Source organism: Penaeus chinensis, chromosome 2, assembly GCF_019202785.1.
Source record: "Penaeus chinensis breed Huanghai No. 1 chromosome 2, ASM1920278v2, whole genome shotgun sequence".
Classification (NCBI taxonomy): domain Eukaryota; kingdom Metazoa; phylum Arthropoda; class Malacostraca; order Decapoda; family Penaeidae; genus Penaeus; species Penaeus chinensis.
The window spans coordinates 4,858,512-4,871,011 of record NC_061820.1 but is presented as its reverse complement, the minus strand read 5'-3'; the positions used below and the strand labels follow the sequence as shown (position 1 = coordinate 4,871,011).

Below are 12,500 nucleotides of genomic sequence, written 5' to 3'. Positions count from 1 at the left end.
GTGTGTGTGTGTGTGTGTGTGTGTGTGTGTGTGTGTGTGTGTGTGTGTGTGTGTGTGCGTGTGTATTACTTCACAGAGAACCACAATATTTATTAGCAGTACAAAAACAAACAAAACATTTATGAAAAATAACTTTTGCGGCACGCGGCAATTTGAATGGAACATAAAGCAATGCCTGCATTTCATTTCAACACATAAATAAACCCTACATAGACAGCATGGAGTGAAGTATTTTTGTAGATAATATATATACACATTCAGAGGACACGTTAACAACTGTTTTATACCGAAAAAGGAATCTAGTTTATATAATGAATGAATGAGCCAGTGATGGCTTGCACGTCACTCTTACGATTCTGCTGACTGTTCTGACATTTCTTCCAAACATTGCTTAGGTTTTACTACACACACATACATATAGGAACAAAAGCATCTCAACAAAACCCAAGTCTGTCCCTTCCACATGCACACGGGGGCGAGGAGAGCGTTCGTGCACGTTTCTCACGCTCCTGCTGAATCGTCTTGTACGTGACGCTCACAAGCGGTACTACGCCACTCGCGCACCGCAAACCCTGTGGTTACCTGCACTCCGTGTCCTACCACGTCTTGTGTATGAAGATAATGAAGTCTGACCTTCGGAAAGGAATGTATTGTAAGTTCTTCATTTTCCTCTTCCGGTTTTGTTCTTCCTTTTCTCCTTTCTTTATCCCATCTTTATTTCGATATCTAATCTTGGAATAATAGATAGATATTCCCGTATCAACTGCTTCTCATATGCTGTCAACAATCTATTTTCTCGACGTTTCCATCACCTCGATATCGGCGCGAGCTCCTACCTTTGCACTGAATTTATGGCGCGGAGAATAATAACATCGATTAACCTTTCTAAACAATGAGATTTTGTAACCAACGATTTTCCATTTGAGGACTACAAGATCAAGGCACGCGAGGCGTTCTCCGAGCTCTTTCCTCCTTCGTGACGTATATAAGACTGCCTTTTACCACCTGCATTTTCCACGCCGCTAATGAGCACATTCCTCCCGCAACCTACCCTTGCCCAACTTGTACCTTCCCGTCCACCCTTCTCTTTCGCCTCCCACGTGACATACGACCTAGTATCGCGCACCTTTTTTCTCTCAAAATCCTTCCCGGGCCGTAATCTCAACACATGAACCACTAAGGTATCGTTTGCGCGAACGATTTAATCTTCGGCCACGTGTTCCAAATTGAACTTTCACGGAAGTCGGGCTCTTCTAACAGCTTCCCTTGACGCTCACTTTTTAAAGCCTGTTAACCTTCCTCTTCTTTTAAATAAAACAGGCAAATCTTGGCTATATCATTTATATCTTAATTATTATCGCTTATTACTATTATTATTATTATCATCATCATCATTATCATTCCAATTATTATTGTTATTATCATTATCATTATCATTATTACCATGTTTTCAAACTATAGCTTGTCTTGGAAAAGAGAGGGTAAAATCGAGGCTGTAAAAAAAGGAAAAAAATCTCAATAAACCTACACGGACCTCCTTTACCTCCCCTCCCTCCCCTCTTTCTTCTCAACACCTAGCACACATGCAATCACCAAACTGCAAATGGAAACCAGGGAAGATCCAACGCGTAGTCACATTCTAGTCATGATGTCCTGGCTAGACCAAGGACAGCAAACATCAGTAGGTCTTTTCCTGGCCCAAAAAGTGATGACGTCATCCATTAACAACAATGACCTGTAAGCTTCTTCATATTTCTATTTGTTACACTTAGGCCTACGGAAAAAGAAGTAGTCTGAGCCTGCAGAGTAGGCCTATGTTACTGGTGATAATTACATACTCTAAGCCTGGAAAAAGGAAGGGCTGAGCACTTCCAACGACGTGGTATGAATTCTGAGGATTGGCCTGCACGAAGAAACTTGAGTGGCATTATGAATCTTGGTAGACTAGGCTTATATATGTATCTTAGGCTAACAGACACTGAGACAGCATTTCCGGAAATCAGTAATAACCAGACATTTGACTTAATGTGTATCCTATAACTAGTATGTGATTCAATCTGCTATTTTTAACTATTTTCGTTTTATCATTCCGTGGGGAATTAACTAATCAATTAATTGATATATATAAATATCTTTTAAAATGTGATCCCCATTTTCACAAAATATATGTCACAAACAAAATTAATTACTTGCATTTACAAATACACCTCTGGCCTTTGATACCGGTTTTACCATATAAATCACATGAGGTACACCCTGATATGACACGCCACTTCTAAAGGGTAATTAAAAGGTAATCAAACCGGCAAATAAAAGGTTACTACAATTTAAAATCACCATTAAATATCGAGGTTGAACATACTATTCTCAATATCTTGGTCGAGCATAATAAGCTTCATGCAATAATCAAACAAAATGAAAAGGGGATACAGACTATAATAGCATTTCATTTGAAAATCGGCTATCCCATTACAAAAGGATTGCCAAGATTATGACATGCATTCTGCTGGATGACATAGGTATTTAAAAAGATGTGAGATCCATAATTAATGAGAATTCTTGTGAAACAAAATGAGTCAAATAATGCAGGAACCGAATGTATTTCGAGCTTTAGAACACTGTATGTTAGCTCATAACTACCATCACAAAAACTGATTGCTTTAAGGAAAATGAATGATTTAACAATGCTGGAATGAATAACTCAAGATGTCCTCTGTTTACTGGTCTTTCGATATCCAAATAGCCTACACTGCTACAGAAGAAATGTGCTTATATAAATGAATAAATGCAGACAAAATAAAATGTAGTAACGTAGGCTGTCACCATTCATTTCGGATTCGCTGACTTTTTTCCATAAAATTTACCGAGCCTAAAGATCTCGACGAAACGCTCCATTGGACGGGTTAAATCAGTGAGAAATATATCGCCACGAAACGACCTCGCGACGGCATCAGGAGTATGATTAAACATTCACTAATGAAAAATTTCTTCCCACGGTATTCATACGATATAGTCCTACTTCAAATCCCCCCTTTTCCCATTCAGATGGATTTTCGAGGTCTAAGTCCTACACTGAAATGATAGCAGGTTATATACGTATGTACCGGTGTGTTTGTGCATGCATATATATATATATATATATATATATATATATATATATATATATATATGCATATATATATATATATATGTGTGTGTGTGTGTGTGTGTGTATGTGTGTGTGTGTGTGTGTGTGTGTGTGTGTGTGTGTGTGTGTGTGTGTGTGTGTGTGTGTGTGTGTGTGCATGTATATAGACACATACACACACACGCGCGTCCGCGCGCGCACACACACACACACACACACACACACACACACACACACACACACACACACACACACACACATATATACATATATAAATAAATTAACATATACATATATATAAATACATATACATATATATATACACATATGAATTATATACATAAACACACACACACACACGTGTATATACATACATACACGTGTATGTATGTATAGCTATATCTATCTATGTCTACACCATACATACATAGACACATACATATATACACACACAAACAAATGTGCATATATATATACATATATATATACATATATGCACAAACATATATATACATATGTATGTTTCTATAAATGTATATACATACATGTACACACACACATATATATATATAAACGCATACATATGTATATATATATGTACATATATATACATATATATACATATATACGTATATATATATGCATGTTAATATATGTATGTATGTATGTATGTATGTATGTATGAATGTGTATGTGTGTGTATATGTATATTATATGTATATTATATGTATATTATATGTATATTATATGTGTATATGTGTATATGTGTATATATGTATATGTATATATATGTGTATATATATGTATATATGTATATGTATGTGTGTATATATATATAAATTTTAATGCAAAACGAGGACATAACCGCCCGAAGTGTGTTCGATCCCCGCCGGACCCATCGCGTGCGGTAGACGGGGCGCGAGAGAAACGTGTTATCCGTGAATGTTTATGTTTACTACGGCAACCATATCGATCTGGCGGACGAAGAGGGTCAACGTGGGACATGCAAACGCTGCGAGTCGATAGACGGTTTGAAAATTTGGATATAGTGTCATTTTCAGGTTTTGATGAATCGGGAAACTAATATAAATACGAAAGGTTACGGATGGAAAAGAACTCATTGAAAATATCTATAGGATACAGGCATACACTTAGGTAGACATGTATGTGTGCATACATACACACACACACATACACACATATATACACATATATACACACATACACAGTATGTGTGTATATATATATAATATATATATATATTATACACACATATGCACGCGCGCTCGCACGCAAACACACACATAAACAGTGTGTATGTGTGTATATATGTATGTATATATACACACACACATGTATATACACATATACATACATATATGTATATACACATATACATACATATATGTATATACACATACATACGTATATGTATATACACATATACATACATACATATACATATGTATATACACACATACATACATATATATACATATGTATATACACATATACATACATATATATACATATGTATATATACACACATACATACATATATATACACATATGTATATACACACATACATACATATATATATACATATGTATATACACACATACATACATATATATACACATATGTATATACACACATACATACATATATATATATACATATGTATATACACACATACATATATATATACATATGTATATACACACATACATACATATATACACAAATATATACATACATACACACATATTTACATATATACACACATATTTACATATATACACACATATTTACATATATACACACACACTTACAAATACACATATATACTCTGTACACACTCACATACATATATAAAGATAGATATATAGGTGTGTATATAAATGTATATATTCATATATGTATCTGTGTATATATACATGTATATATATTTATAAATAAATATATATACACACTATATATATACATATATATGTATATATATATAGTATGAATACACATATATACACTATAAATATCTAAACATACAGAATTAATAAATAAATAAAATTATAAATCTATAAATATACATATTTAGGTGTCCGCGTGAGTGTAAAACACAAACACAAACACACACGCACACGCACACGCACACGCACACGCACACACGGACACGGACATGTACACGTACACATACACACACGCACACACACAGATTTACACATACGATTACAATTCGCAATCATACCACACTTACACATATACATAGTTTCACCACTGACCCGCACACACACACGCGCGCATTGGCTCTCCTACATTCGCATAGCTAAAACTAAACAAGGCATCCAGGAACAAAACAACGTGTCATGGATCGGCTTCCTGCTATGTCGTTTGTTATCGTTTCCTTTCCACATTTCCCCGTGAGCATTTGCTTAACCTAGTGTTCAACCTTGCGTCTTCAGTTACCTATGAACACAGTCTGCCAATCCACACCTGGCGCTATGATACCTGCCATGAGCTCAGGCCAAAATCTAAAGTTAATTTGTGATGAATCCCAAGAGATCACACGCCAGTTCAAAAATGTACCGAACGGCCTTTTTAAAAATGCAAATGGAAGGGGATGTGACCAAACAAGGAAGAGATCAAGGTAGTTTTATTGGCGTGGCAAGGTGAGGTAAAGGAGTAAGGAGTCATTCCACGAGCGTGTGGCTTTGGCGGAGCGTGGATATATGACACACAAACAATGCTCGGCGTAGACTGGTAGATTGGTAAAATCCCGCAGTCACCGAGGGCTGCTCGGGCCACGCAATAAGCTTAACGCCTGATAACATTAATATTGCACAACGCCACGTCGCGTTTCAGCCGGCGTGAAGGCTGATTTTAGTTTGAGGCTTATATCCTCCCCTCGGCGAAAACCTTGGATGCTTGGTTCCTCTTAAACTGGGTGGGAAAAATCGGTGTCAACAAGGTTACATGCTCGCTCAAGGACTGCCAACCACCGAGTGATGACGCTCTAGCAGACGAAATCTTTCAAACCTTCTTATAGCCCACATGCTTGTTTATATCGCTCGTTGCCTGACAGCCCTAGGAAGAACAAGAGTTGTTCACTCACGACTTACCAGTTGTAGGACTGTGTTGACAACCTCCTTGTTGGAAACCTGTCCGACTTCAATAAGCCCGATCAACACGGCAAACTTCAAGTTATCCGCCATGGCCACTTTAACTACATCCTCTGGCCGTTTGACATCTTTAATCGGCGGTTCAGTTGGCTCCGCCATTTTTACTGAACTTTATACACACTGTGACTACACAGGTAACACCTTATGATTCACCATTCACTGAAAATCACCACTCTACACGGGACAAACGTCAATGACGACTGCGGACAGACGCCATGTTTGACAGATACTGAGTTCGTTGGTGGATGAAATTTTGGAACCCACAGTTTATTCTTTAACTTTTCCAATTATTATTCTTCGTTTTATGGTAAAACCGTTGTATTTGAACACGAAATTAATAATGACCACCATTTAGATTTACAAATTTGATTGTTATGTGACGATATGAATAATATCGGTGTTAATAATATTTTGAGAAAGTGATATAACAGTTACTCTGCTGAGAGACATTTGAAATCACTATCTATAACTGCATATATCATACGAAAATTCATACTGGGGCTATTGAAAATACATCTTATAGTTAGAAAATATGTTTACAATCGAACGCAAGGCTGGTTATAGTGAGCGCGGGAAACATTTCAAGTTTCAAATCTGGAATTTGAGAATCCCTTTCAACTACGGTGGTTCATTAATTTTTAATCCACTTCAAATGATCCTCCTCGCTTAATCTCCTCTACAAATATGCAGTATATATTGAATTTTCAGGGCTGCTATGATACTTGCATGACTAAAATCAAGAAGGCCATTTTGAAATATTGATTAGTACCGGCAGCTGCAGAGAATTTGATGTAAAGAATGATACGTTAACTGCCTCTATAATCAATACGTCCAGTACGGTCACTATTGGAATGGATACAGCAGCTGATATACTGCGAATTAAATAATAGATAGTTCGTTTTCTAGCGTATCTGGAAGTATAAGTCAATTATTATAATAACCATGAAGCTTGTGGAAACATGATGTCTGAAAAAAAAAAACTAACTGTAATTCTAACTGTTCGACAAAATTCAAATTGCTTATCAGTTACAGACAGATAAGGAGATATGAATAGATTTAGTTTTATCTTAACTGTCAATCTTTCAATTATCTTTCGGTTCATATATCCTATTTGGAGAAATGCATTATGTCCTTCAGAGTTAAAAAAAAAAAAAAAGCAAAGGAAATTAAAAGCAGGACCAAGTTATTGTCCACATTTTACAAGCTTAACCGTTCTAGAATGAAGTTTTGTAACTTCATACTTAATCCACCCAAAACTGTATTATATTACAGTGCACATTTAATTGTCCATCATCTTAGATTATTTCTTTCTCAAGCATGTGAAAAGAAAGCTATTTGAAAATTATTATTATTATTATTTTTTTTTTTACAAGTTGGTATTAGAACTATTTCAGTAATTCTTCTTGACTCTATTTATTACACACTTATTACACACTTAGTCCACAAAAAATATTACTACGGGTCCTTATTGCCAGAGATGTTGATTTATTTTCTGAAATTAACATACAAGATATTAAAGTTATGACACAAGCTGACTCTCTAGTGTCACCCTTGGGATTATTTTTAATGATTTTAATAATTATTTACCTCATATAGAGGTATATTTTTCTCATAAGTGCACTTTCAATTTAAGGTTGCATGTGTCATTTAAGTTCTATTAGACTGTATACATCACTGAAATTATTATGGGCTACATACATCATCTAGTAAAAATTAATTGCATGAGTGTTAGGGTTCAAGATTATAGTGCAAAATAAACTTCACTAAACAATAACTGATGGTTAGAATCTGAAGGCAAAAAATGTTGGTAATGGTTTTCCAAATAAATGTAATAACATGTAAAAGATTTTTTTCTTCATGTTGTTTGTTGCTCATTGTGTTTGTCATTATGTATTGTTGGAACATGTTAAATATTTCTACCGATTCTCTAGAATGGCCACAGATCATAATACTTTAACGAAGTCACACCAAAGAAATAAGAATGTAGTACGTAAAAAAATATTCAGCCTGTGCAAAAAGCCTTATCCCATCTATTTTTTCACTCCATGCTCATAATTTTCTAATATAGCTGTCTCAGCTGCTCTCCAATACTCTATACCCATGCATCAAATATAGACAGACAGCAGTATAGAAATACATGTGATTTAATTTTGATTTTGGGAATTTACATTGTTTGGAGATTTATCAATAATGTACAGGAGATTCTAATTAATGTGTTTCCTTGGCAATCTGGTAATAGTCACTGGTTAGAGAAATATAAATAATTAATGATAGTTGTATATAAAATGGAAAAAAAATGTAGGTGATACAGGTGACTTCATTGGTGATTACTATCTGTTACAGCCATATATCAATGATGATGAGGTATCAATAATGTGAAGGGGAGTATACTTCAATGAGATATTTGTATTTCATTATATTAGTATTACTAAAGCTAAAATATGTCTAACATATATTTCCTAAAACATAAAACACTGGGAACTGAAATCACTTTTTGTTGTTTTTTTGTTTTGGTGAGGTGATAGATGCACCATCTAAGAAAATAAATTTGGCACTCAGCATAATCTATTCATGTGTGAAATTCTAAATTCTCAATGGGTATAAAAATCTAAAACTCCAATTGAATTTTTTTACGAAACATTGAATGAAGTTGTTTTCTTCTAATTGAGCATTTTTTTTATTTTTTTATTTTTTTTTTGGAAAACAAAGTAACAAACTGAAGTTGATAGGTTTTATCTTTAGAGTTGTTTTATTTCCTTATTAAACATTTTCTGCCACGTCAACATCTAAGGTTTGTGGGTTTCTAGAATAGTAAATGGTCAAAACAAACAAACGTACCAGGCATCAAATGTTCCATAGCATTAAGGTAAAGTATTGTGATGAAAAGGGTAAATATATGTTACCAATTTGGATAAGTGGACAGAAGTAGAAGAGGAGAAGGAAAAAGAAACTGGGAGAAGAAAAGACCCTGCCAAATTAGTTGATGCGAGGACTGAGGTTACAGGTTTTAGAGCCGAGTATTTACTCTTAAAAAGCAAGGGGTGTATTGTTATACCATTATAAAAAAGGATGAGTGGTGTGATATTCCCTCTAATGGCATAGTACTATTGTTTTAAATTGTATATGGGTTCCTCAAAAGTTTTTAAATGAATTTTCATTTAATCATGAGCCTTATAGATAAAAAGATTATCATATATCCAAAATAATGGTTAATGGTTCAAGGTTTAAAGCCAAATTAATGTGCTATATATCCAAAATAAGCATACTCTGTTCCTCTCCCTTTTCATTAATTCCATATCTAGTTTTTCAATAGTTATGCTAAAATGTAGAAGAAGGTATCCCATGCCGAGTGCAAATTGTTAATAAGACAATTGCTAATTGTACTAAGATATCAACAATATGTATGAACAATGTCTTTTGATTTTATTTCTACCATTTTTGGAAACTAATGGTTACTCACCATAATTGCTCTTCTTCTTCCTCTCTCTTTCTCTCTGTTTCTCTTTTTTTTTTATTGTAAAAGAAACATCAACATTTTAAAAAGTTTATTATAAGGTGGGCATTACTACAATATAAAAGGTGTTTGTAGAAAGGGAAAATAATTTTTCATTTTTAAATATTTTACATCATAAAATAAAACAAGGAAACAAAACTACACACCAAATTCATCATATCTCACAAGCATACTGTGAATCTTAACCTCTAGACACCAGGCATCGTGCAACTTACCTGCTCCCTGTGACTGGGCAGGTCTGTGGATATGTAGCAGACAGATACTAGGACACGTCTTTTGACATTTCTACATTCTATGGGTACGGCTGAGAATTTTTTGTGGGAAGTTGACAGGGTGAACAAAGACCTGTATCTGTCAGCTACCATGTCCATAGAAGTACCCCTCTGCCAGGGGGTTAAACTTCATCTGGTAGTGTAAACATTACTAAATGTATTTTCAAAATAACATAAATCCTGAATATTCAGATAAGAATTTTGGAACATCTGCACAAGGCAAATTACAATAAATAACAAATTCAATCAGCAGTAACATTATGAATCTCCATTCAATGTTAATTTCATGTAAATAATTATAGAATAATAGAAAATATTACAAAGTTTATTGTAATAAATAACCTACACTACAAAATCATGAGAGCAATACTACAACAGCTTATTACCACTTCAGCCTTTACCTTAGTCTTTGTAACTTTATATTTGTTTGAAAAAAAGGAAAAATGTGCATAAACTATTTCTAATAAAAAGAGAGGAAGACGGAAAAAATATGGTGAAATTCCCACTTTTTGGTAACTAGTATAAATCCATCCCACTGTCACTTACTCTTAAGCAACCTTGCACACACATGCATTTATCAGAAGTAAATAACAATACTTCCTATTAGAATCATGAATTTTGTGTAATTGTATATCATGCAATAAGTTAATAATGTGATGTATGCTCTCCTCCAAGACTAAAACAATTGCATTTTAGTATATCAACTTTAGACCCAAATATATAAAACTACAACAAATACTCAATAATAGCTTAAGAAAAATATTTGTCAAAATTCTTTGTGGACTACAAACTCGACTCAAAAACACGAAGAACTCATAGTATTTATGTACACTTCCTCATTTATTTATATCTTATAAAATATTGTTTTTTTCTTTCTGCTATTTACTTCTGGAGCACTACTAATTACTGTCATTTATATTTTTGATTAAACTCATTTTGCTGTAATTTTTTCCTCATCATATCAATTTAACATAAACTACCTAAATTCTGAAGTATCACATTAGAAGAAAATATTACCTATTTTACAATAAACTAACCTCGTAAATAAATTTATTGTACATGTGATTTCTTTTTCTAAATAAAAGGAAAAGTTTCTTCTGAAATATTGAAATATAATCTTCGACACCTGCAAATACAAGACACTAGGAGTTTTGGTAGAAAAATTGTGGAAAAATCTAACTTAGTATCACATTTTTTAATATTAACCATCTATATATAAGCTTGCATATGTACCAAAGAAAATGACTAGGAAATAATACTTTGATTGGTGATATGTACTAAGTTATTAGTTGTCTTATACATCCTGAAAGTTTATATATACTGTACTTGTAAATACTACAGCAAAAGCTCCACTGTTTGTTCATATGTGATATATGGGCTGTATTATATGATTGAGACTGAAACGGTGATTGTTTTACAAAGTCCACAGCTGATATGCAGATTTGAAGGTAAAGAAATGGAAACAATAATTTTAAAAATACTACTGAGATCATCTGTTATAACATTCTGTATGTACAACAGATTTTCTGTATATACAAATAATTCACATATTAATTTATAATTTTTTATTAACAAGTCTAATTTGTGAAGTCTTTATCACTAGTATCATTCTCTTCATGTTAAACACTGTTGAAAACTCTGAAGCATTTCTGATACATATCTCTATTTTACTATAATGATTATTCTGAATTCCTTGGTACATCCTTGAGAATATTCCAGTCAAGCACCATAAAAAGAACACAGAAAAACTTAACAAATCAATAATTAGTGAACTTCTAGAAAGATATATTAATGCATGAGGGTATTAATGTATGTGTATTTAACTTCATTATTGTCACTGATATAATGACTTATATAACTAGTCTGCTTATTTTGAGCTTTTACTGTAACATTACAAAAATGAATCAAATGCAACATTTACTTCTGGTTACTGATATTGTCAAATGCACTTTTAACATCCTTACTAAGTGGTAACTTGGCATTTAATTTAACAAAGACATAAAATTTAGCAGTAGAAATTATGAAAGCTATCTAGTAAATAGCAACCTTAATAAATCTTTAAAGAGCTCTCCACAAATCTTTTGATGCACCCAATTTGAAGATTTTTTCCTTCTATGATCACAAAAGTATGTATTATGTAAAAAAAAACAAAAGAAAATAAAGGGCAAAAAAGCTTTAACTCTTTTACTACTGGGAGCCTTTTCTTTCTAAATAAGGGACAATGTTTTACCATGACACTTCCAGAAAGGTTTAGAGCTGACTTACTTATAAAAGGGCACTTTACAATGCAATTCATATTTCCTTATCTATTTACATTCTAAACCAGCTGAAAGCAGCATATAATATATGACAAAAAATAAGTTGTATATTTTTTCGTTAAGTTCAAAATTCCTGAGAGTCAGTGGGAATC

General features: G+C 33.4%; 2 protein-coding genes across 2 annotated transcripts in view; both read right to left on the bottom strand.

Moving 5' to 3' along the window:
• The window catches only part of LOC125031263 (neurobeachin-like), a 1,410,248-nt gene extending 1,403,728 nt beyond the window's left edge, over positions 1–6,520 (bottom strand). Inside the window, 1 exon segment of the mRNA XM_047621927.1 lies at positions 6,245–6,520. Within this exon segment, the coding sequence (XP_047477883.1) occupies positions 6,245–6,403 (159 nt within the window). The 5' untranslated portion in view covers positions 6,404–6,520.
• A 3,317-nt stretch (positions 6,521–9,837) lies between these two features.
• LOC125033724 (BRCA1-A complex subunit Abraxas 1-like) overlaps positions 9,838–12,500 on the bottom strand; it is a 21,516-nt gene continuing 18,853 nt past the window's right edge. Inside the window, exon 7 of the mRNA XM_047625442.1 lies at positions 9,838–12,500. This exon is cut by the window's right edge and continues 637 nt beyond it. Coding sequence (XP_047481398.1) covers positions 12,473–12,500 — 28 coding nt within the window. The 3' untranslated portion in view covers positions 9,838–12,472.